At 43.7% G+C, this 26,514-nt stretch overlaps 1 protein-coding gene across 1 annotated transcript in view; it reads left to right on the top strand.

Annotated features, from left to right (window-relative positions):
- The window catches only part of SLC15A2 (solute carrier family 15 member 2), a 90,710-nt gene that overhangs the window by 23,270 nt on the left and 40,926 nt on the right, over positions 1-26,514 (top strand). The window contains exons 7-14 of the mRNA XM_048486559.1: positions 4,104-4,181; positions 12,197-12,279; positions 13,123-13,209; positions 14,686-14,775; positions 19,813-19,857; positions 21,262-21,294; positions 21,602-21,690; positions 23,436-23,517. Coding sequence (XP_048342516.1) covers positions 4,104-4,181; positions 12,197-12,279; positions 13,123-13,209; positions 14,686-14,775; positions 19,813-19,857; positions 21,262-21,294; positions 21,602-21,690; positions 23,436-23,517 — 587 coding nt within the window. The remainder of the gene's footprint in view (positions 1-4,103; positions 4,182-12,196; positions 12,280-13,122; positions 13,210-14,685; positions 14,776-19,812; positions 19,858-21,261; positions 21,295-21,601; positions 21,691-23,435; positions 23,518-26,514) is intronic.

The following is a 26,514-nucleotide window of genomic DNA, read 5'->3' as shown; positions in this document are numbered from 1 at the left end:
CTGATAAAGGGGGGCCTGTTAAAGGGAGGCCCATGCAACTTTCCCTCTTCAGTGTGTCAAGGATCTTGAGCTCAAAGTATCCATTTTTTTAGGAGGAGGTTTGAATGGAGATACACGCATAGGCCTCTTGTATCCAGTAATGGTCTGGCATGCGGAGCCCCCATGTACTCTGGGCATGGGGTCAGGTCTTTTATGCTGCAAGGGACTCTCTCTCCATGTCAGCACAATACCTGTGCCCCAAAATATCATGTTAAATTTTCAAACAGTATTATAAGGGTCTGTGTCGTACAAAGGTTCTTTTCTTTTAACTTGTATTTGTGTGGTTGAAAACTATTTATTTTGATTGATGTGGCATACAAAGACTTCCTTGCTGCTATATTTGTAGTAAAGCAAAAGGCAAAATCAAAGTTGTTTACCAGGGTTAACTGTAGCAAGCTGCTGTCACCCATTACATTTTGACACTGGGTGAAACTCCGCTCTCTCTAAAACTTTACATTTTATCTCAGCACAAATCATAGCCAAAACAAATAAATGTAGTGGCATGGGGTGGAGATGAATGAGGATGTTTTCTCTCTTAACATTCATTTTGACGAGAAGGAGAAGTCCATTTCCTTAGACACTTGGCATTTTCATGTGACCTGAATGGCAACTGTGTTGAGAAATTCAATATCCTGAGCAGCCTCAAGTAGCCCCTGCTGCAGATCAGAAACTATAGTCACAAACCAACATTTCACTTCCTGGACAGTCAAAGTTCAGCTAATCCCACTGCAAACAAAATGTCGCAATTACATGTGCAGACAGAAAGGTAGAATTGTAAACTTGAAATAAGGATGTCACACAGTAATAACTATCAATATTTTATCAGAATGTTTATCCTGTTGGTTGTTCAATCATGTAAGAATTTTGTTTTCCTTTGCTCCTGTTTTATTCAGGGCACTGTGGTGGTTGGTAAATCCTGGCTTTGCAAGCATTTTTACTCAAAATGTTTGCAGCTCATGTTGATATTAGTCAAGTACTCCCATAACAAAGTAATAGTAGTGTGGGTTTTAGAGTACATGTTATGTTATCTTTTGCATAGGTCCGATCACTGAAAGCACTGGTTTGCATACCTAAAGGCAGGGCTGACACCAGCATACCTTGAAGTGGGGCATCTACTGGGTCCAAGAGGGTTTGTTTTTTTGGCAGGGCTTTTTGCTACTACCACCCTGCCTGTACACCTCTCCAGACACCTACTTCCATGCCTTTCCCTTGCCTACTTGCTTACAAATGCTTCCCCTCTTGTGCTACTGGCTCCTGTGTCCAGTTGCCACCAGAAAAGAATGTATAGGTGGTTCAAGTGATGCTCCTGATGGTCACAGCAGTGGCAGTCCATTCACACACACCACCCTGTGTTGTTGAGACTGCAGGTGACTGAAAGTGTGACCAGTTGGTAGGTTCATAAGTAGGCGTGGAAAGTACACACAGGCATGTGCAAGGAGGCAGGAAGCAAAGTGTGAGTGGGGGTCTTGGTGGAGGAGGAGGGGAGGGGGCTTTTGTCTATCCAGGGTCCCTTAAAACCCAGAATTGGCCCTGCCTAAAGAATTTGGCATAGAGGCTAACATATTCCAACAGTTTAGCCATGTTGGCCTGCAGTGGAACAGCTAGATTTGAGTCCTTATAGACCCACAAGGTTTCCTGCTTTAACCCTCAAAAACTCATACCTCAAAAATCTTTTGGCCTCCAAGGGACTACTAGACTCAAATCTAGATATTCCGGCAGTTTAACATATTTTCCAACTCCTTTATCTGTTCACTGGCTAAATATTTTAGCAACATCCACTCTTGAAGAAACTATCACTAGATCCTTTGGATTTTGCCAATTACTGCAGCCCAGTTTTACACTTGCTGTTTCTGGCCATGGGATGGAAACAGCTTTGGCTGCTCTCACAGGCAATCTTCAGATACATCTGAATCAAAATGAGTCAGTGCTGCTAGCTCTTCTTAGTCTAACAGTAGCGTTTGACCTGGTTGATTATTACATTTTGACCCAGCACCTTGCTGACACCAGTGTAAGGGAAATGGCCTTGCAATGGCTGGTCTCCTTTCTCTGAGGTCAGGGCAAAATATAGCATATGGGGAAAGGACCTAATTGTGCCATTTTTAGGTGTGTGGGGTCCTCCAAGGAACAGTCCTTTCTAGGATGCTCTTTAATATCCATATGCAACTTCTGACCCAGCTGGTCTGAAGTTTCAGGCTGGTTTGTCACCACTATGCTGATGACACCCAGCTGTATGCGTTGATGAGCAGCTGGCCAAGTATAATCCCGGATAATTTGGCCAGTTGTTTGGGGGCTGCGGTGGGATGGGTGAAGCAGAGCTGGATTACTGTAACTTTCTCTATGCAGGGCTGCCCTTGGGTTTGATCTGGAGGCTCCAGTTGGTTCCAAATGCAGCTGCATGGGTCCTCATGGGGACACTGTGGAGGATGCAAATTTGTCCCGTTCTCCAACAGCTGCATTGACTCCTGGGGGAGTACTGAACCCATTCCAAGGTTTTTGTTCTGACATTTAGAGCCCTAAACAGTCTGGGACCAGCATACCTGCAGGAGTGTCTCTCCCAATGTGTCCCCTAGAGAGCATTATGCACTGCTGCTAATAATGAGGGTTCAGCTGTCCTCAGCTAGAGTCAGGGCTTTCTTGACCCTGGCCCCAGCCTGATGGAATGCTCTGTCAAATGAAACCACGGCCCTGCAGGTCTTATCTCTGTTCTACAGGACCTGCAAGACAGAACTATTCTGCCAGGTCTACAGTTGAGGGCAGCAAAGAGTAACTTTCCATTTTATCTGGCTTCCCTTGTTTAGTTGTTTTAGTTTTGTTTTGTTTTTTAGTTCATGTTTTTAGATTATAGGGTTGGGAATTTCTGAATTGTTCCATCCTAGTTAGATCAAGTGCAATATTATATGTTGTTAAAGCATTGCAGTTTATTGTATTATAAATTTTATTGTTTTATAATACTTTGAGCAGTTCTGGTAAAGGTACCTGTTTAAAGTTCTGCTCGGTGCAAGATTCTTCAAATGAGGGATTCTTGATGCTTTACTCTCAGGCTGTGCTTTCCTGAGTACTGCTTAACTGATAGAAGAATGAGCTGGTACTGACCAAACCTACATCACCTTTTTCCAGCGTGATGTATTTATAAATTGGAGGACCTTTATGATTGCTTCACATCATGCTCATTAGAACTATTAAACCATTGGTGTTATTAAGGAGACCCATCAAGGTCTTACAGATACTAACATTCTGCCCCTCTGGATAAATGGTTCCCCAAGGTTGAAATCAGCACCCTGAATAGCAATGGACTGTGTCAAATTACAGAGGAACCTCAGTTTTCATCGGTTTCGGTTTTCGATCTTTTCAGTGAAAAATTTGTCTCAGATTTCATCGATTTGCCTCGGTTTTCATCAATTTGCAGTAAGGTGCAGGGGTTTGTGGAGAAAAATCACCCAGACAAAGCTGTTGCAGGCCATGTCTGCAACTTATTTAATGACAATGTCTTTCCCCATTTCAGACAAATCTTAAAGAGGCGTCAGAAACAGACCTCTCTGGACAGCTTTCTGGTGCCAAGCGACATTGGTCCACTGGCTCTGAAGCTGGTCCTAGTGTTATTGTTTGTTGCTGTTTTCAGCATTAAGCACTATGTTTATTCACCAAAAAATGTGTTTTTGGTATGTTTTTTGGAGTGCCTAGAACGGATTAATTGGATTTACATTGATTCCTATGGAAAAGTTTGCCTCGGTTTTCATCGGTTTCGATTTTCATCGATTCTTTTCGGAGGGATTACAAACGAAACCTGAGGTTCCACTGTAGTTTTATGAATGATACAATATATGCTCAGAATGTAAACTTTTTGAATGTATCTGATCCCAGACATATTTCCAGATGGGCATTCATACTGACATTTGGGTAACTAATTCAACACATGCAAAACCACTGGAAAAACAAAATGTGATGACTCTGGCAGTAGGGATGGAGTGATCATGTCAATCCTTTGCATTACAGTACAGGATGAAAGAGACAGAAAACAGAGACCAAATAGATCTTAAATGGAGTCCTGTTTCTCACTGTCTTAGGAGATGTGAAATGCTTTGGCGAAGACTGCTATGCTCTGGCTTTTGGTGTTCCTGCTGCTCTGATGGTTATAGCTCTGGGTAAGTACTAGATGCAGTAATGCATCATTGACAATATTACCACTGACCACTTGGCAATACTTGATTATCTAAAGTATATGAACTTTAAACTGGCAGCCATAGCAGAGACAATATAACAATTTACATGATCTTTTCTATTTTATTCCCACTCACTTGTCACTGGAACTACAACATGCCTAGATTTGCCCTGGACAAATTAATATTTTGACAGTTTTTTGTCTGGGTACTACGGGCAGAGATTGGGTTAAACAAATCCAGCTGCCAACAGTTATTAGGCATCTGCCTATATTATATTCTATATTATAAACTTAGATTAGTTTTATAACAGTAGACACGGCTTCCCATGAAGAATCCTGAGGACTGCAATTTGGATGAGGATGCTAAGAATTTCTTTTTTGAGACCCCCTAACCATGGTCAGAGAACTACAACTTACAGGATCATCATTTAGGAGGGTGAGTGGGGGAAACTGGTGATTCAGGCCACTTGTAAGTATTCTTCAAGGAATAATCTATTTATTATGAGTTATTTCAAGAAGTAAACATACCATAATAAATATTTCTCAACATAGTTAGCTGAACATAGTAGATAGCACAAGCAGCTGCTTAGGGAATCTGAACCAGGTAATTCTGATAAATCCTCAAGGGTTACTTCCTGCCTCAAAAATTTTGTATAACAAATTGCAACCTATTCTCCTGTTCACTTACATGCAACAGAGGAAATGAAACTGGGAAGTTCTTGAAAAAGGTATACATTCCCTCCCATTTCCAAACCTATGTATAATGGATCAGGACGCAGTTGCAACATTAATTTTCCCCTTGGGCAGTAATATCATTTGAGACATCCTTGCTTTTAAAACTCACTGCACACTTGCTGTTTAATCTTGAATGTTTCATAATGCTATGAATTCACACCAACCCTTCCGTACTCTAATACCTAATGAAATTTAACAGTGGTAATTCTGTGGAAAGGATATGATTATAGACCCAATGTAGATCTACGATGCAGACATGCCATTCATTGGCCTATCACATCTTCCTTAAGCAAGGGAATGTTAGCTAGAAAGTCAGGAGATCAAAGATCTGCAAGAAAAAAGGAGGTTAAAATAACACTCACAAAGTGCTGCACACTCATTTTCTTCTTATCATTACAACAACCATGTAATGTATAGTGGTTAAGGATGCATGGTGTAGTGGTTAAAAGCAGGTGGATTCTAATCTGGAGAACCGGGTTTGATTCCCCACTCCTCCACCCGAGAGGCAGAGGCTTATCTGGTGAACCAGATGTGTTTCCGCACTCCTACATTCCTGCTGGGTGACCTTGGGCCAGTCACAGTTCTTTGGAACTCTCTCAGCCCCTCCTACCTCACAAGGTGTCTATTGTGGAGAGAGGAAGGGAACGGAACTTGTAAGCCACCTTGAGTCTCCTTATAGGAGAGAAAGGTGGGGTATAAATTCAAACTACTCCTCCTCCTCCTCCTCTTCTTCTTCTTCTTCTTCCACACCTTATGGAAGATAACAGACTGAATTACCTTACCTAATATAGTTATGGTAGCGGTAACATTAGATACTAGTGTCTCCCTGACCTGAACTCAGTGTCTTAGTGCAATCCCAAGTAGAGTCACACTCTTCTAAGTCCATTGACTTCAACAAATTTTGAATGGAATAACTCCACATTGGATGTCGCTGTTAATCACAATACTGCACCAGCATCAAGGTTTCATATTATTGGGGTGCTGTGTGGTTTCCAGGCTGTATGGCCGTGTTCTAGCAGCATTCTCTCCTGACATTTCGCCTACATCTGTGGCTGGCATCTTCAGAGGATCTGTTAGTAGGAATGGAAAGCAAGTGGAGTATATATACTGTGAGGTCAAAAGGTAAGGCCCTCTGAATAGAGTAGCCTGGTATGTGAGTCACAAAGAAATCTGTAGCCTGGGAGTAACAATGAAGATAGCAAGGTCAATAGGTGAATGCATCTGAATAGAAGTATCCTGGTCTTTGTTTCCTTTGATTGATATTGTCTATAGTTGACCTGTGTTTGTGTGGAGCTGTTTAGTCACTGTCTTGATTCTAGAGTTTTTCAACACTGGCAGCCAAATTCTGTTCATGGTTTCTTCCTTCCTGTTGAAGTTGTCCATGTGCTTGTGAATTTAAATGGCTTCTCTGTGTAGTCTGACGTAGTGGTTGTCAGAGTGGTCCAGAATTTCTGTGTTTTCAAATAATATTCTGTGTCCAGGTTGGTTTATCAAGTGTTCTGCTATTGCTGATTTTTCTGGCTGAAATAGTCTGCAGTGCCTTTCGTGTTCTTTATTTATTTATTTATTTATTTATTTATTTATTTATTTATTTATTTATTTATAATTACATTTGTATACCGCCCCATCCCCTGAGGGCTCTGGGCGGTGAACAACAAAATAATATTCCAGAAACAATAATAACAATAAATAATCAATATAAATATACATATTTAAAACATGAAACTACAGCATTCCACTTGGCGTCCAGGATTTAAAACTAACAATAAAAACCCCTCCCAGAGAGGGGGCGGTAGATCTAATTACAGCTCCCAAGATGTTAAAAGGGAAAGACAAAGAGGGCGCTCACCCTCAACAGCTGGCCTCCCCAAAAGCCCGGTGGAACAACTCGGTCTTACAGGCCCTGCGGAACTCTCCAAGATCCCGCGAGGGGTCTGACAGCTGGAGGTGAAGAGTGTTCCACCAGGCAGGGGAGCCAGGGCCGTAAAAGCCCTGGGTCCGGGTGGAGGCCAGCCGTGTCATTGAGGGGCACTGGGAACCAACCAGTAAATTGGCCTCTGCTGAACGCAGAGGTCGTGTAGGGACATATGGGGTAAAGCGTGGTCCCGCAGAGGTAATGAGGGTCCCAGGTCAGCCATAGAAGGCCTTTAAAGGTTAACACACCATACCTTGTGGATGATTCGAATTCCACTGGAAGCCAGTGCAGCTGGCGGAGTACAGGCTGAATATGGTCACGCGATGTAGGCACCCTCCTGTAAGTAAACGCGCCGCTGCATGCTAGACCAGCTTTTTTTAACTTCCGAATCAGGCGCTAAGGGCAGGCCAGCCGTGAGAGCCTAATTACAATAGTCTAGCCTGGAGGTGACTGTTGCGTGGATCACAGTGGAGCCAGGTCCGCTTGGGGAAGAGGAAGGGGGCCAGCCGTGTCGAGCCTGACAGGAGGTGGAAAACGGGCAACCTGGGTTGTATGGGCCACCTGGGTCTCCATTGAAAAGAGACGCAATCCAGGTGGACCCCAGGCTGCGAACGGAGGGGGCCGGCGCTAATGAGGCCCCTCCCACACCGGCGGCTGAAAATCCCCAACCTCCCCCTCGCACTCTTCAGCCAGAGGACTTCCTCCGGGCTTCGATGGGTTTTAGTTCTTAACCTGCTCTGCATCGCGAACCAACCAGCAACCGCCTCCAAACAATGCTGCAGAGCTGCAGGTAGCGGGCGGCCGCTCCCCCTCTCCATCAACAGAATAATGAGCTGGAGTGTCATCAGCATACTGGTGACAGATCAGCCCAAAGCTTCGTACTCAACTGGAGCAAGGGGTCGCATATAGAAGTAGTTAAATAACAGCGGGATAGGGAGTGCACCTCTGGGGCACACCGCCAATGAAGCGGGCACCTTCGGGAGGCCTGATCCCCGCACCACACTTGCCCTGACCTCCGGTCCCGGAGAAACAGAGACAATCCACTGAAGGACAGTGCCCCGCGACTCCGGAAGCGGCCAGGCGGTGGGTCAAAAGGTGCGTCGATGCGACCACATCAAACGCTTCTGATAAGATCTAATAATACCAGCAGCGCCGATCCGCTTGGGTCAAGCTGCACGCTCTACGGAAGGCGTATCTGTGACGGTGAAAGCCGAGAACGGTCTCCGGTCCCATGCTCAGCACTGGAAGCCGGACTGGAAGGGGTCAAAAGCCAATGTGTCCTCCAGGAAACCCTGAAGCTGCTCCAACACCACTACTCTCAATTACCTTCCACGGCATGAAACGAAAAGATCTCGAGACGATCGGCGGTGGTGGCCAGATCTCCTGGATCTAATGATGGCCTTTCTTTTTAAGAGTGGGCGGACCACTGCCTCCTTCTAACCCACCAGGAAAGACTCCTTGCTCAAGGGAGCCATTGATAATATTCAACAGGTGGGGTCGTAGCTCCTCCCGGCAAACTTTGACAAGGTGGGATGCTTCAGGAGGCTTACGGATCCAGAAAGGACGGAGGTAGTAGGTCTAACAGCAGCCAGGGCCCTGTCAACAGCGGCTTCAAGAGAGCAGGGCAAAACGGGCCAAACAAGGGCCAGAAGACGACAAAGGGAGCCTCCAGTTCACTAATTGTAGTCGAAGTAGCGGGAAGGTCCTGGCGGAGTGACGTGACTTTATCTGCGAAAAAGCTCATAAATGCCTCACAGCTAATAGCCAATTGATCATTTGTAGACCCCTGAGGTAAAGAGGTTAAGGACCGAATCACACGAAACAATTGTGCCAGGCGAGAGCTCGCAGACGCGAGAGAGGAGAAGAAAACTCTCTTCGCCTCCTTCATCGCCAGCTCATAGGCCTTCATAAACGTCCTATAAGATGTTCGCGCCACTCCGTCATGAGACTTCCTCCACTTTCGCTCTAGACGTCTGAGTTCTCGTTTCATCTGGCGTAGCTCCTCGGTATACCAGGGGGCCAGCCGAGAACGTGGACGCAGAGGTCGCCGGGGAGCCACTGTTTCGATGGCATCGGCAAGACGGGAATTCCAATCTGCCACCTGCTCATCAAGCGTGCCGGCAGGATTCAGGTTCTCGCGAGAGCATTCAGGAAACCAATTGGATCCATAAGTCTCCCGCTTGGGCGGACATAAATCAGTCCATCGCCTAGACAGGGGTGGTGGGGCATGTCCACCCGAACCTTCCAGGGCATAATGGAGTCGGACCATGGCACTTCTGTCAATAGAGGATACGGCCATATCAACCCCTGGTGAACCAAAGACCAAATCCAGAGTGTGACCGGCCTCATGAGTGGGGCCAGAGTTCATCAAGGAGAGGCCTAGTGCCGCCATGGATGACACCAGGTCTCAAGAAGCTAGCTGTACAAGAGTGCAGTGTCGACATGGACATTGAAGTCACCCAAGACAACCAGTCTGGGAAACCGCGAATGCCCAGTCAGCCACCACCTCTAGCAACTGCGGCAGGTCAGCCTCCTGGTGCGCTAGGCGACCGGGTACACCAGAAGGACGGCCAACCTCTCCAGAGGCCAACCACTCCAGGCCGACACACTCCATGCCAATGATCTCCGGGACAGGGGCAGCCCTAAAGGGGATAGGAATCTCGGATGAACAATGCGACACCGCCCCCCCGGCCCTGTGTTCGAGACTGGTGGAGGCATCGCGAAACCTGGGGGTGTAACCTCGCGCCAAAGGCAACAGTCTCGCCTTCACATTACTCCAGGTTTCGTTGACACAGGCCAGGTCCATCTTGTAGCTCTCCGAGAAAGGTCCCGGAGTACTGTGGTCTTATTATTGATGGACCTGGCATTAATCAACACACCAGGGACGAAGCAGGGTGTCTCTGAGCTTCTGCCACCTCTGGAGTGCATTGGGATAGGGGACGGAGGTCAGAAGGCCCGAGCGAGCATAGCCGTATCTCGATCGCTGCTTCTCTCCTAATGGCGACGCTTCACCTACCGCTATACTTACCCCGTCCCATCAGTACTGGGATCCCCAGCCCCATAGGTGGCGCCCCCATGTCCCAATCGCCCCCTTTATCTAAAACCTGCTAAAAAAAAACCCACTCTTGCCACTAAACTGACTCTAACTAATTAAAGCTAAAACTATCTATTAAGCAAGATTGATATACCTAACTGCACCTAACCTACACAGTCTGCTAACGAAAAATGAAAGAGGACAAAAGAAACCAGAAAACAGAAAAAACTTTAATTCGTGTCTGTGTTTGGTGGTCCCTATGTAGACTTGTCCAATCTACTTCTGTCCCCTCCAAGTTGCACATGCAGAATAATGCACTTTCAATCCACTTTCACAATTGTTTCCAAGTGGACTTTGCTATTCCACATAGCTGCAAAGTGCATTGAAAGTGGATTGACGGTGCATTATTCTGCATGTGCGGAAGGGGCCTATGACTAGCTGTGCGTTAAGAGCATCCAAAGAACCATGCTGGAGCAAAGGACCAATCTCTGAAGAGTTTACAAGTACAGCATAAAGACTAGAGTCTTTCCCCTAACACTTTCCCTCAATGTCTAATATTGAGACTGTATTGTATCAGAATATGAAGATTCTGTTTACCCAATATGGTTAACAAGTGGGGACTCACAAGAAATTTCTATGGAGTGGGCATCCCATTTCCCCTGCCTTTCCTTGCTACGCTCTTTCACCTCACATTCATCCCTGCTGCTTTGCCTCCCGGCCAAACACAGTTGGTTCTCCGCCTCCCCAAATTCTCACTGCTCTGCCTGACTCCTCCCCATTGCAGGGTAGTTGGGCTGGCCTTCTTGCATGTGCCTAGGCCAATCCTGACTTTGGAGGGCTGGCAGCATGGTGGAGAGCAGCACTGGCCCTGAACTCATGATATTGGGAGCTGCTCTGACTGCATTGGCAATCGTGGTAGTTGCGTCAGGACTGGGCGCCATGATAATGATGATGAGAGCCATGCTGGGTGCAGCAGCAATGCCTGGAGCTATATCAGGCCAAGGGCAGAGCTATGCTGGCTACAGCAGCAATCGCAGGGATTGTGCCTCCTCCGGGGCTGTGGCAACAACAGTGGGAGTCATGCTGACTGCAGCAGCAACACCTGGGTCATGAGGCTGTGGTGGCAGCAATGCTGGGATCTGTGCTGATCCTGAGGGCCATGTTGGTGAAGCCAGATAACTTGGAGGCTACAGCTTCTCCCCCTCACAGCAGCTCCAACAGAGAAACATTGTCTGCTCATGCACAGACAACACTCCTCTTTTTTGAGGGGGAGATTTACACTCTTCATTCCCTTCCCAAGTTTTTATATGTTTCTGCAAATTTGAAGGGCATCCCCCAAATTTGGAGAAAAATCTGCTTTCTGTTGATGGGCTCACAATTGACTATCAGAATATAAGATAGCTATTGATAGACATGCCATCTATACATTTGACTAATCCTCTTTCAAAGTTATATAAACTCCATCATCAGGCATACATTTGTTTCAAAGATATCTCTCCTCGCCACCAATTCCGCAACCCACATGGATATCTGAAGTTGTTTTGTTGTATCATGACCTCTTGGATTAAAATAATTCCACAAAATACCAAGAATGCTTTATCCTTAGTTCTGGTATTAAATTAAGGATCTTTGCAGTGAACAGAAGACCAGGAGATGCTACTGACTAGCAGCTGATGTTACAGGAATGTTTTTAACTTGTTTTGGCTTTCAAAAACAATTTGCCCAGCGAATTCCAGAAACATCTTGTTTGCATGTGGTTTCTTTGTATCAGTTCATTGTGGATGTCATCTGACACTAGTGTTTGAAAAGTACTACATCACAAAAGGAGAAAACATGCAAGCAAATACCACAGTTCCCTTTTAAGAATATACTCATACACATGCTATTGTTACTGTGGCTGTTATAGATCTTTGAGAATTGTGTGGTAGGCAGAATCTGGCCAGATACAAACAAGTAATTTAGGACTAGCTCAAATTTTAGATTTTAGTTCCCTTCTCTCAAAGTTCAGGAGGAAAATTATACTTTTTTTATCAGGACACAAGTTGTCATATAGAAACCATAGACAGTAACATACAAGCCATGATAGATCAAAGATGGTGCAGTTCTTCCTAGCATGAATGCCGGTATCAGATCATACAAAAACGTCTGGCTGCCTTGGATGCAACTTCATCCATCATCTCTCATTCATCTCCAGACAATAGCAATCACTATTGGGGAACGCCTTGACAAAAGAAATCTGTTCCCTGATTTATCCTTCACAGAGGTCTAGAGCAGCGTGCAAACTTTCTACATTTAAACTGCAATTCTTTTACAGTTGTGTTTGTTGCTGGAAACAGGCTGTACAAAAAGACTCCACCCCAAGGAAATATCTTACTTGAAGTTTGCAAGTGCATTTGGGTGAGTATGTTTCCTAATTTACAGTTCTGATACATGGTTCTAAAATAGATTTCCATGCACATAAGCCAAGCATATTGAGAGTGTGCCTGGGAAACAAGTACACTTTACTGGAGCTTGGAGCTTCAGAGGAGCCTGGCCCAGGATGCAAATCCATTGCCTTGACATGCCTTTGAGAAAGGTGAAGTTGTGTAGAAATGGCCTAGATCAAGAAATGAAAGTATATAATTTTAGAAATGATTTTTTTAAAAACTTTAATGAATCATGATGCTGTGTATAATGTTTGGGATGGGTGGGGAAAATGTGAGGGCTCATAGGCACAAAGCATCATTTGTACTGAATTAAGATATCACGAGAAATTGCAATTACACCCCAATCAGTTCCAAATGCAATGTATTGTACTTCCACATGTCCCACAGGCCTTCTCATTTCACATGTGAAGCCTGATTCAAAATAACGCTGGTATGATCATGCTCCAGTTTACCACAATGCCCAAATGCAAACACCTTGGTGAACTGGACTTTGCTTGCTCCAGTCTGGAATTGTAAACCTTAGTTTAATCCTGGTTTAGTTCTGCCTCATGTGAAGTTGCTGTTGTCACTTTCCTTTCTCAGATAACCAGATTTTATGATATGGGAAGTTTTTTATGTCCTGTGTCATCCATTCTGTTTGTTGAAGGAATGAGATTTGGTTCAAGGCATAAGCATAGAACCAAGGAAAAACAATTAGATCCTTTAAGTAATGATGGAAGGGACTTTTGGTAGAGAATCAAGAGTAGCCAACTGGAGGTGACAACTTTGGATAAATGAACCCACACATCTATTAATTGCTTCTGTTCCCTTGCAGTTTGCTTTGACAAACCGCATAAAGAATCGCTCCCAGCAGATTCCCAAGAGGGCTCACTGGCTAGACTGGGCATCAGAAAGATATTCAGTAAGTCACATATTTGAAATATGTTAATGTATACAGATGTATATAGATGTTGGCTCTCAGGGTAAGCAAGGTGGAAGTTTGTTTTTCTTTAAATGTCCTAGCAAAGCTGTCATCCAGCAATATGCATGCCAATGATAATTCATGGATGCTCAGAGATTTGTCATATATTAAGTTGGCAAACTATATGACAAACTGTTCCAAAGATTTAGATCAAAATCAGTCAGACAGACATATCCCAATATGTATTTTTAAACAGGTTTGTCTTACACATTTTGTCACTGCTAAAATCGGTTTGCTTTTGTACAGACTCTTGACAGGAAGCTACAGCCAATCCCAGCTCAATGAAGAGTACACCTGCTTGACAGAAGTGTTTGCATACATATGTTTGGTTGCATTTTTATTTACATTTTACATTGTAGAGAGTAATACATTGAAGTCCTCGCAGATGTCAAAACAAGCCATTCTCTGCACTTGGCCTGCCTTTCTCAGTTCAAAGCCATTCAAGGAAGTAGCCAAAAACATGTCTGAACTCATTGCCACCTGAGGGTGGGAATATTACTGCTCAGAGCCCCCCCCCCACACACACACACACACAGACACAAAATTAATGACACAACACTCTTGACTGAGGGTTAAAATTTTGGCCATAGCCAAACTGTTTTATTGACAAAAGATGAAAAGAAGCATGAAGCGCAGCATGAAATCTGATCTGAACACTGGGCAGCCCGAGTGCTGTCCCCCAGTGAAACCTTCCTCCAACCCGCCTGTGGGAGGAAACCATTAACCTTGTGCAGTAACTGTGAATCCCAGCCGGGCTGCAGTCACTTTCTGGAGATCCGTTTTGCACAGAACAGTGATAGTGAAACTCAGCTGGGCGGCAGCCACTTTCTGAAGAACCATCTTACCACTAAGGGGCGCAAGCCACAGTAGCCCACGCCTGGGCATCCTGACCCATGGTTTGCTCCACCCCAAACCTCTTAAGGAGGTACCACCAAAGAGGGTTAGCTTTGCATTCCCTCTACCAACAGGATCTAGTTCCCTGCGGCGCTTCAACCGGGCCATTTGGCTTGAACTATGACAGTGCAGATTACACATCCGCCATTAACATTGCACAAAAGGGGAGAGGTGGGTGGGAAACTTGAGTGGCTCTGCTGAGGAAGGAGGGGCCAGGGGCTGGTTGAAGCCTTATAAGGCTCCTGCCCGCTTCTCCTGCGGACATCATAACACCACGCCGTCATTATGATGTTGCTGCCCCTAATGGGCATGGCTGCCAACTGCCTCCACCCTTTTAAGGGCAGGCATGGCGGGGGCCTCTTTGCAGTACCCTTCCCAGGCAGCAATGGCGGGCCCTGGTGATTCAGGGCCACTCTATATTGTCCCATAACTGAAAACCAGAAGGGAATCTTTGTGTATAAAAAGCTTCACCCTGCATAATCATTTCTGTTTCTCACGTTTGTCTTGAATTTCCCTTCACAGAAACAACTGATCACTGAAGTGAAAATGGTGACACGAATCCTGTTCCTCTTTATCCCACTGCCAATGTTTTGGGCTCTGTTTGATCAACAGGTATTTGTTTGTTAGTTCTTAATATTTCAGTACTGACTGTCTCAGGCAGTGTGTGTTCAGAAATATGTGCATGTGTGACCAGGTCCAGGAAATTTGATTAGACTGTATCTCACATCAGATATGATGGATGTGTGGGGATTAATTTATTCTGATCTTAGTCCCATTGGAGTAAATCAGAAGTTACTTCAATAATACATCAAATTTTAGTCATCTCAGGATTTTCAGAAGTGTCAATAGCTACTTTCTCTAGTAACTTTCACTAAGGGTTGAAACAAGTTATCTTGGAAATTGCTGTTCAGATCTTCTGACATTTCATTTAACATTAAAACGTAGTCATGGATTGGATGACTGTGATAAGGACTGTAACTCTGGCAACAGTACTGCTCTAGTATTGTTGGTTTTAATTATTTGAGTGTAATAGGTTCAGTTTCAGCCATATCTTCTAAAAGCCAGAATAATACTGTGAAACTAGGATCTAGGTGACATGGTTTGACTCTGCCATAGAAGCTGGTCAGGTGATCTTCAGCAAGTCATATGCTCAGCCTCTTTTGACTCTGTAAGGCTGTTGTGATGATAAAATGGAGAAGGGGAGAAAGTTGTGAACCACTTGGGGTCCCCTACTAGGAAGAAAAGTAGGGTACAAATGAAGTAAATAAATGAAGTAAACAAATATTGTTATAGTCACTTCATAGTAGAATTTTTGTTTTGTTTTCAACTTTGTTATCCATCTTCAGCTGTTTTGAAAAAAGATTAGATAAATTTTTTAATGAAATTTATATCTATCAGGAGAAAGAAAATAAAGGAAGCTGAAAGGGAAAATCAAGAGAGTCAAAAATGTCCAAGGTGCTTGGAGGTTATTTAAAAACACAGTCTTAAAAGCTCAGCTGGAATGTGTTCTGCAGGTTAGGAAAGGCAGCGCCCAGTCCAAAAGAAAGCCACCATGGTTAACAAGGGAGGTTGAGGAAATTATTAGGAAAAAAAAGATGTCTTTTAGAAAATGGAAGTCCAACTTAACTGATGAAGAATACCAGAGAGAACACAAATGGTGGCAAAAGAGAAGCAAGTTAGCTGTAAAGGAGGCAAAAAAGGATTATGAGGAACGCATGGCTGCGAACATCAAGACTAGCAACAAACAGTTCTTCAAGTACATCAAAAGCAGGAAGCCAGCTAGGGAAGCGGTAGGCCCATTAGGTGATCAAGGAACAAAAGGTGTGCTAAAAGATGACAGGGAGATTGCAGAGAAGCTGAATGTATTCTTTGCATCTGTCTTCACCCAAGAGGAGGTGAGGAAAATTCCTGCACCTGAACCAAGCTTCTTAGGAGGTGAATCCGAGGAACTAGCGAAGATAGTGGTAGGCAAGGAAGAAGTTCTGGCAGCCATTGATAAACTAAGTAGAAGTAATAGGACCGGAGCAAATTGGATTCACTAAAAATAAATCAACACTGGATCATGTAACAGTTTTAGCACACTTAGCTACCAAAAGTATAACTCATAATAACCGTAAACTGTTTGCAGCCTTCCTGGATTTAAAAGGGGCATTTGACTCCATATCTAGAGCCCTACTGTGGAGAAAATTGACGGCGTTACACATGGACCCCAGACTACTGTTTCTTATAAAACAGCTACACACTTGCACTAGCTGCAGAATAAGAGCCGCAACAAAAGGACCGCTCACAGAAAATATCATCACAACCAGAGGGGTCAAACAAGGCTGTACATTGGCCCCCACTTTGTTTAATATATTCCTTAGTGATCTAGTGCCAACCCTCCAGAAGGCCAATGGGCATGTTCCCAAACTAAGCACTAAACACGTGCCCGCGTTACTGTATGCTGACGACACCGTTCTTCTTTCCCACACTAAAGTTGGTCTCACTCGTCTCTTAAATTGCTGTGCTGAATATTGTAAGAGGAACGAACTGGTAATTAACTATGAAAAAACCAAAATAATGGTCTTCGCTAGAAGACCCCCCTAGTCATACATGGACCATCAATAACAGACCCATAGAACAAGTTAACCAGTTCAAATATTTGGGCATAACTCTTACTAGCAACCTTAATTGGGCAGTACATAGGAAATTAGCACTCATGCAGCTAACAACAGTGCCCTAGCAATTCAGCCGTTTCTTTTTCACTGTGGGCCACCAGTATATACCATCCGCATTGAAGGTGTTCAATGCTAAATGCTGCTCTCAGCTCCTCTATGGAGCACCTATTTTGATCGGAGCGATTAACAAAAATATAAACACAGCCCAGTCCCGTTTCTTCCACAAAATTATGGGCTTACCAAATTGTGCTTCATATGCAGCCCTATGTTTAGAACTTCGGGCAAATATCATATGCCACGATGGCCTGGCTGAGAACTGTCAGATACTGGCTCACGTATCCACTATTTGCAGGATCACTCCAGTTTGTTACACCTCATGCTTTCCGACTATGCAAATTCTAGGTGGCTGAAACTAGTTGAGGGAAAAATCAACACTCTTGGCTTTTCATTAGAGTCGTTAGTCCCTCTTTCCCTATCAGAAGCATATAGCTGCTTGAAAACTAAGCTATTAGAACAAGAGTATCGGGATATGATAACAGCTGCGAGGAAAACGTGTTCCCCCCTGCCCCTGCTTATTCCAATTGAACAAGGACACATGGCCAATTATTTACAGTGGATCACCAACCCTAAATTAAGAAGAGCTTTAACACTGGCCAGATTCAATCTAATGCCTTCTATGCTGCTCTATGGCAGATATCAACAAATTGATAAACAGAGGAGGCTATGTCCATGCAATATGGGTCAGGTGGAGACACCGATCATACCCTCTTTCATTGTGTAAGGTTTGCCAAAAAAAATCAGAATGTCACAATCTGCACTTATCCCATTTCTGTATAACAATCTAACTGATGCTCTTAAGATACCTATGCTTTTGAACAACATGGATCCCACAGTGTGTGAGAATGTAGCAAAATTTCTGCTAACAATAATAGACGTAAGTCTAGATGAATACCAACCAAAGTCTATGTATTATGACCACATATAGCCAGCAGTAATTTTTCTAGCTTCTGTCAGTATCCGATGACGTTTAAGTGAGTTAACTTAGCTGAAGGAATGTCCTATAGTTACAGAAGGACCATGTATATATTTTAGTATTTAGTATTTTAGTACCAGTGTCTATAATTGTGAGCAATAATGGGCAAATTTTGTATGCTGATTTTGTATGTTTATTTTATGCCAATAAAGGCTTGTGATTGATTGATAAACTAAATGCTACCAAATCCCCTGGCCCAGATTGCATTCATTCAAGAGTTCTTAAAGAGCTCAAGCATGAAATTGCTGATGTTCTCACATTAATATGCAACTTATCCCTGAAATCAGGCTCCATCCCTGAAGACTGGAAGATGGCCAATGTCACACCAATCTTTAAGAAAGGGTCTAGGGGGGACCCAGGAAATTACAGGCCAGTCAGTTTGACATCTGTTCCTGGTAAATTAGTAGAATCTATCATTAAAGATAAAATTATTAAACATGTAGAAAAGCAAGACCTGCTGAGGAAGAGTCAGCATGGCTTTTGTAGAGGCATGTCCTGTCTTACAAACTTACTAGAGTTCTTTGAGGGTGTAAACAGACATGTGGATAAGGGGGAACCAGTGGACATTGTCTACTTGGATTTCCAAAAGGCTTTTGACAAAGTTCCTCACCAGAGACTGTTGAGAAAACTCAGCAATGAAGGAATAAGAGGGGAAGTCCTCCTATGGATTAAAAACTGGTTGAGGAACAGGAAACAAAGGGTGGGTATAAATGGGAAGTTCTCACAATGGAGAGATGTAGGGAGTGGTGTCCCCCAAGGATCCGTATTGGGACCGGTGCTCTTTAACTTATTCATAAATGACCTGGAAGTAGGGGTGGGTAGTGTGGTGGCCAAGTTTGCAGATGATACCAAATTATGTAGGGTGGTGAGAACCACAAGGGATTGCGAAGAGCTCCAAGCGGACCTTGATAAATTAGGTGAGTGGGCTAAGAAATGGCAAATGCAGTTCAATGTAGCAAAATGTAAAGTGATGCACATAGGGGCAAAAAAATCCAAACTTCACATACACGCTACAGGGGTCAGTGCTATCAGTCACAGACCAGGAAAGGGATTTGGGCGTCTTAGTTGATAGTTCCATGGGAATGTCAACTCAATGCATGGCAGCTGTGAAAAAGGCAAACTCTATGCTGGGGATAATTAGGAAAGGAGTTGATAATAAAACTGCAAGGATTGTCTTGCCCTTATATAAAGCAGTGGTGCGACCGCACTTGGAGTACTGTGTTCAGTTCTGGTCGCCACATCTCAAAAAGGATATCGAATAGATAGAAAAAGTGCAGAGAAGGGCAATGAAGATGATTGAAGGATTAGAGCACCTTCCTTATGAGGAGAGGCTGAAGCATTTGGGACTCTTTAGTTTGGAGAGGAGGTGGCTGAGGGGGGATATGATTGAAGTCTACAAAATTATGCATGGGGTAGAAAATGTTGACAGAGAGAAATTTTTCTCTCTTTCTCAAAATACTAGAACCAGGGGGCATCTATTGAAAATGCTGGGGGGAAGAATTAGGACTAATAAAAGGAAACACTTCTTCACGCAACGTGTGATTGGTGTTTGGAATATGCTGCCACAGGAGGTGGTGATGGCCACTAACCTGGATAGCTTTAAAAAGGGCTTGGACAGATTTATGGAGGAGAAGTCAATCTATGGCTACCAATCTTGATCCTCCTTGATCTCAGATTGCAAATGCCTTAGCAGACCAGGTGCTCAGGAGCAGCAGCAGCAGCAGGCCATTGCTTTCACATCCTACCTGTGAGCTCCCAAAGGCACCTGGTGGGCCACTGCGAGTAGCAGAATGCTGGACTAGATGGACTCTGGTCTGATCCAGCAGGCTAGTTCTTATGTTCTTATGTTCTTATGTTTTGGAATGGGAGAGGAGAAGAATCATGAGCCTGTATGATTTATTATATCTCCTGCTGCATTCAGTCAACTATAGTATTTGTGATGGTTTATTCTTTCCTTAGGGTTCTAGATGGACACTCCAAGCCACTAAAATGAATACTGATTTTGTAAGTGCATACAATTATTCAGAATAATGACATTTCTAATTTTAAGTCAATGTTTAAATGGTTGGCTTGCAGTATAATAAAGGGTCACATTTCAATTGATTTAAAAATAAGAATGCTATTAAAGAGACAATAATTGTGATCATAATGACTAGGAAGCCTAATTTGTGGAAGTTCAAGTACTCAGTATATGATGCTGCCTTGTACTGAGTTATACATTTGATCTACCTTTTCTAGTATTGTCTTTTTTGACAGGAGCGTTCCAGATTCTTGGGTGGAGAAACTTCTCAACCCTGTTACCTGAGATGCTTTAAATGGGAAAAGTTGGTGTCCAGACATGGGCTCATGATCAGACTTATGCACCACCACCCATCACAAAGGCCCTGGAACTGTGATACTTTCCTGGTCCCCGGTCATCAGAGTGTGGGGAAAACATGAGGCTATTGGGCTGCCTGTCTAAGATAGACAAGGGAAGCTACAGGAGCCAGTCAGCAAATGATTGAAGAGGAACAGCTGTACCAGAGAAGCCCAGAGGCCAGTTCAGACCTAGGTGTAGTACCTATTGGCTGAATAGTCATGGCTTATCTGGGTGGGATAGAAGGGCAGACAACTCAGGTACCACTTTGAAGTGTCATGGGGGGGTGTGCGTTTGGTTCCCCTGATCTTGCCTCCAGGAGGCACCTGCACCCCGACCCACCAGCTACTGCCTGCCCGCTGCTTTTGCTGCCTGCTGCTGCTTTTGCCGCCCCTTGCTGCTCACCCACCATTTCTCATGCTCACCCACTGTTTCTGCTGCCCCCGCTGCTCGCCTGCCATTCCTGCTGCTCACCTGCTGCTCCTGTCACTTGCCTGCTGCTTCTGCTGCTAGCCCATCATTCTGCCACCCCTGCCACTTGCACATCACTTCTGCCCCCCCCCCCCCCCACTGCTAGCTTGCTGGCACTTCTGCCGCTCACCCACCACTACTGCTACTTGCCCGTCGTTTCTCCTGCTCCTGGTGCCTCCACCACTATGAGTGCTGCATAAATCCATATCTGAATAGAATATGAATTAAGAATTAAATTAATATAATTTCATAAGAACATTAAGACATGGATACAGTTCTTCTTTTAGAAAAATGTATGACAGTAAGCCTACCCCATTTAGAGGTGTTAATGTCTGAGAGGATGATATATGTTGTGCTCTGGAATCTCTCTTGCATCCTGCAGGTGGCCTGCTTCTAAAGCATGGCTCTTTTTGTGACCAGGAGAATGTGGAGTCAGTCATAAAAATAAACACTGAGCAACTGGGAAGTCACTTCAGCTGCTAAGAACCCCACATTTGTTGGCTGTCTGCTTCATTGTTTTCAGCCCTGCCATTGTTGCCTTGTTTTGTTGGCTAACCAATTTCAATGTCATTATATTTCAGGGAGGATTTGTCCTTCAACCTGACCAGATGCAGGTAAAGCAATTACTATTAGCTGGGATTACTATATCTGTCCTCCCCTTGATTGCATCGATGTAGCAACAATTATTTAACTGCTTAACGATTTACAGCTTCATCTACATAATCACAGAACAATATCTTTGTTTTTCACTGACCCAGTATGAACAATCACATCATATGTCACAAAGCATGAGAAACCCCTGCAGTACTATATAGTGGTTTTGGAGGCTTTGGAATGTTTTCCAGTGTCCTTTATCGGTTTTCTATGAATTATCCTTCATTACCATGAATTGCTGATCTCATGCATTGTTTGCTTTTACAGTTTTTAAATCCTCTCTTGATCCTTGTCTTCATCCCAGTTTTTGACTTGGGGCTTTACCCTTTGGTAAACCTGTGCAAATTTAATTTTACGTAAGTACCTGAACAGCCAATGTTATGGTGTTTATGTTGTTTCAGTGCAAATTCCTTCACAGGCATATGCATGGAAGCACCTTAGCATGCATGGGGCAGACACACACAAGCATACATAAGCTCAGAACAGGACCTACATATGTTCTAGGGGCCACATACAGCCTACTAACATAGATAGTGTGGCCTGCAGCCCCAACACTCTTAGTGTGACTTACTGTGGGTATTACTGTGTGCCCCTGATTGGCTTTAGCTCTGTGCAGGGGCCAGCTCTGCAGTGTTGTGGCATTTGGTGAAGAAGAGGAAGAAAAAGAAAAAGAAGAAAAAGAGTTGGATTTATATCCCCACTTTCTCTCCTATAGGAGATTCAAAGGGGCTGACAATCTCCTTTCCCTTCCCACCTCACAACAAACACCCTGTGAGGTAGGTGGGGCTGAGAGAGCTCAGAAGAACTGTGACTAGCCCAAGGTCACCCAACTGGCATGTGTTGGAGTGTACAGGCTAATCTGAATTCTCCAGATAAGCCTCCACAGTTCAGGCGGCAGAGCGGGGAATCAAACCCTGTTCCTCCAGATTAGAGTACACCTGCTCTTAACCACTACGCCACTGCTGCTGTAATGCCACAGTTCTTAGTCAAACTGCTGCTAAAAAGTGCCAATACCTTATTCATTCTTTTTCTTTAACCAGCAAAGCAGGGAGCCAGGTTTTGAATAGTGAAATCAAGTTGAGTTTGAAGGGTTAAACCCACTTCTTCTTTCCCTGCTCATCCTCAAAGCAAATTGAGTCTTCAAGAACCTGAAATTTGTCATTCAGCTTTGAAATTATATGGTATCTGTTTAAACACTAATTATTGCCAAACACTTAGCAACCCAAACCCTAAAATTCATGTTATATTTCCACTCAATTTCAATCCAAGTCAATTATGGCCCAGGTTGCGGTTTCAGTTGCACACCCCGACTCAAAATAAGTGAGCCTTTTAATTCCACATATCAATGTTTTAAGGATAGTAACAGAAAAGAGTCTGCTGTAATTTCTTCAGCTTTTAGATTTGAAGAAACTGGTAGTTGCTTTGGGCAGTGGAAAATCAAGCAAGTCATCCTGCAGTTTGCCAGTGTTACTTGATAGCATGAGGGCAGTGTACATATGCAACAGCCTTGGGCTCTCAGCAGCTCTGGAGTTTGTTCAGACCCCAGTGTTTCCAAAATACCCAGTTTGCTTCTGCAAATGTAAGGCACTATCGAAAACCTCATCTCACTTGCTATTCATCCATTTAAGTTCAAGGGTATCTACAAGCATTTATCCCACTGTAAAAATGTGGATGATGTGCAATTTATTTCTTACATTTCTTTCGGTCTTGTACTTCAATAACCCAAGGCAGTTTTTCTGTCCCCCCCCCCCCTGCCCAAGAAGGAGTTGAAGATGGAGCATCAGTGATGGTTTCCTCCTCCTTACACGTTAATTAAATGCCAGGCACAGTTTCCTCCTGGAAAAGCGAAGTGCAGACCGTATGAATCCTTCAAGCGCAGAAAATTATTAAAGAGCACATCAATTGGAATGGCCTCAGCGCTCTTCTCATATTAATATACCATGCAGGCTTTAAGTTAAAGGATTGCTAAATACAGAAGTGCTAATTGAAATACTACCTGCTCTCAAGGCTTAATATCAGCTGATCTTGGGCTCAGAGGAACGTTATGATCCATTTTAAATGACATGTATTTTGTAATCACATTACATTTATTTACTATCAGGCCCATTAAAAAGATGGCAACTGGCATGATCCTTGCAGGCCTGGCATTTGCAGCTGCAGCTATTGTAGAACTCAAGATAGAGGTAAGCACCAATCTGCTTCATGCGGGGAGGTGGAGAAACATTATTTCTGCACATAGGTAGAGTTTTCCACCATTGGTAATTTGTCTCTTCTTCTGTATGCTGCTTGTTACTGAATGCATGTTTTAAGAAGTGCCAAGATTGTAGGGTTTTAATAATGGAACAGAGATTGGTGACAACAGCTGTGAGGAAATCTGGATCACTAATTATTGGACAGAATTTTTTCTTGGACTTGGCTCATTTTGTTAAATATTTTGCTTGAATACTTTAATTTCATAAGGTTGTATTTTCAAATATGTTAGTGTGGTAGCTCCAACATTCTTCCAGGGAGCCTTCTTTCAGACTAAGGAAATATCCTTCAGCTTTAATAGCAACTTCTTTTCATGGAAGAGACACTTAAGTTGGAGGAAGGCTCCTTGGTTTGGAGAAAGGCTTCAAAAATTGCTCTTTGGAGTGGTAGAATATTGCTAGAATTCAACCCATTATTTTGGGGTGTTATTTAAATTGGACTCAGTGAGAAACACAAACAATATGTGATGAATTCATCAGAGATTGTACCCTTTACTTGAGAGAGCATTACTTTCTAACTTCAATCCAATAAGATGAAGCGCCTCCATTTTACAGGCTGCTAATTTCTTCCTATAAGTATTATTTATTTATTTATTTAGTTGTTTACAGTTTTATTGTTTTATCAAATTTATATCCCACCCTATCCTCACAGGGCTCATAGCATAAAAAACTTCAATAAATAACCATTCAAATATTAAAACAATAAAAAATCTAATGCCAATAAACAGATGGTTATCGATAATATAAATCCCCATTACTACTTCTTCCACCCGCTCCTGCAGGGCTCTGACATCACTTGGAAGCTTTTTCCACTAGGCTGGAGCCAGGGCTGTAAAAGCGGAATGTCTCTCCGGCCGGGGATCTTTAAGAGGTTCCCCTCCAACGGAGGGGCCTTTGAGGGCAATATTATAGAATCATAGAGTTGGAAGACACCACTAGGGCCATCAAGTCCAATCCCTGCCATGCAGGAACACACTATCAAAGCATCCTTGACAGATGGCCATTCAACCTCTGTTTAAAAACTTACAAAGAAGGAGACTCCACACACCCCAAGACAGTGTATTCCACTGTCAAATAAGAACATAAGAACATAAGAACAAGCCAGCTGGATCAGACCAGAGTCCATCTAGTCCAGCTCTCTGCTACTCGCAGTGGCCCACCAGGTGCCTTTGGGAGTTCACATGTAGGATGTGAAAGCAATGGCCTTCTGTGGCTGTTGCTCCCGAGCACCTGGACTGTTAAGGCATTTGCAATCTCAGATCAAAGAGGATCAAGATTGGTAGCCATAAATCGACTTCTCCTCCATAAATCTGTCCAAGCCCCTTTTAAAGCTATCCAGGTTAGTGGCCATCACCACCTCCTGTGGCAGCATATTCCAAACACCAATCACACGTTGCGTGAAGAAGTGTTTCCTTTTATTAGTTCTAATTCTTCCCCAGCATTTTCAATGAATGCCCCCTGGTTCTAGTATTGTGAGAAAGAGAGAAGAATTTCTCTCTGTCAACATTTTCTACCCCATGCATAATTTTATAGACTTCAATCATATCCCCCCTCAGACGTCTCCTCTCCAAACTAAAGAGTCCCAAACGCTGCAGCCTTTCCTCATAAGGAAGGTGCTGCAGTCCCTCAATCATCCTCGTGGCCCTTCTCTGCACTTTTTCTATCTCTTCAATATCCTTTTTGAGATGTGGCGACCAGAACTGAACACAGTACTCCAAGTGCGGTCGCACCACAGCTTTATATAAGGGCATGACAATCTTTGCAGTTTTATTCTCAATTCCTTTCCTAATTATCCCCAGCATAGAGTTTGCCTTTTTCACAGCTGCCATACATTGAGTTGACATTCCCATGGAACTATCAGCTAAGACGCCCAAATCCCTTTCCTGGTCTGTGACTGATAGCACTGACCCCTGTAGCGTGTATGTGAAGTTTGGATTTTTTGCCCCTATGTGCATCACTTTGCATTTTGCTACATTGAACTGCATTTGCCATTTCTTAGCCCACTCACCTAATTTATCAAGGTCAGCTTGGAGCTCCTCGCAATCCTTTGTGGTTCTCACCACCCTACATAATTTGGTATCATCTGCAAACTTGGCCACCACGCTACCCACCCCTACTTCCAGGTCATCTATGAATAGGTTAAAGAGCACTGGTCCCAAAACAGATCCTTGGGGGACACCACTCCCTACATCTCTCCATTGTGAGAATTTCCCATTTACACCCACTCTTTGCTTCCTGTTTCTCAACCAGTTTTTAATCCATAGGAGGACTTCCCCTCTTATTCCTTCATTGCTGAGTTTTTTCAATAGTCTCTGGTGAGGAACTTTGTCAAAAGCCTTTTGGAAATCCAAGTAGACAATGTCCACTGGTTCCCCCTTATCCACATGCCTGTTTACATCCTCAAGAACTCTAGTAAGTTTGTAAGACAGGATTTGCCTCTGCAAAAGCCATGCTGACTCTTTCTCAGCAGGTCTTGCTTTTCTACATGTTTTATAATTTTATCTTTAATGACAGATTCTACTAATTTACCAGGAACAGATGTCAAACTGACTGGCCTGTAATTTCCCGGGTCCCCCCTAGATCCTTTCTTAAAGATTGGTGTGACATTGGCCATCTTCCAGTCTTCAGGGATGGAGCCTGATTTCAAGGATAAGTTGCATATTAAAGTGAGAAGATCAGCAATTTCATGCTTGAGCTCTTTAAGAACTCTTGGGTGAATGCAATCTGGGCCAGGGGATTTGGTAACATTTAGTTTATCAATGGCTGCCAGAACTTCTTCCTTGTCTACCACTATCTTTGTTAGTTCCTTACCCTTACCATCAGGAAGTTCTTCCTAATGTTCAGGGGAAATTTCCTTTCCTATACTTTTAATCCATTACTCCTTGTTGCAGTCTCTGGAGCAGCAGAAAACAAGCTTACTCTATCTTCGAC

This window comes from Sphaerodactylus townsendi, linkage group LG02, assembly GCF_021028975.2.
Source record: "Sphaerodactylus townsendi isolate TG3544 linkage group LG02, MPM_Stown_v2.3, whole genome shotgun sequence".
NCBI lineage: Eukaryota > Metazoa > Chordata > Lepidosauria > Squamata > Sphaerodactylidae > Sphaerodactylus > Sphaerodactylus townsendi.
Note: the sequence above shows the minus strand (reverse complement) of the source record. Positions and strands in the feature narration are given on the sequence as shown.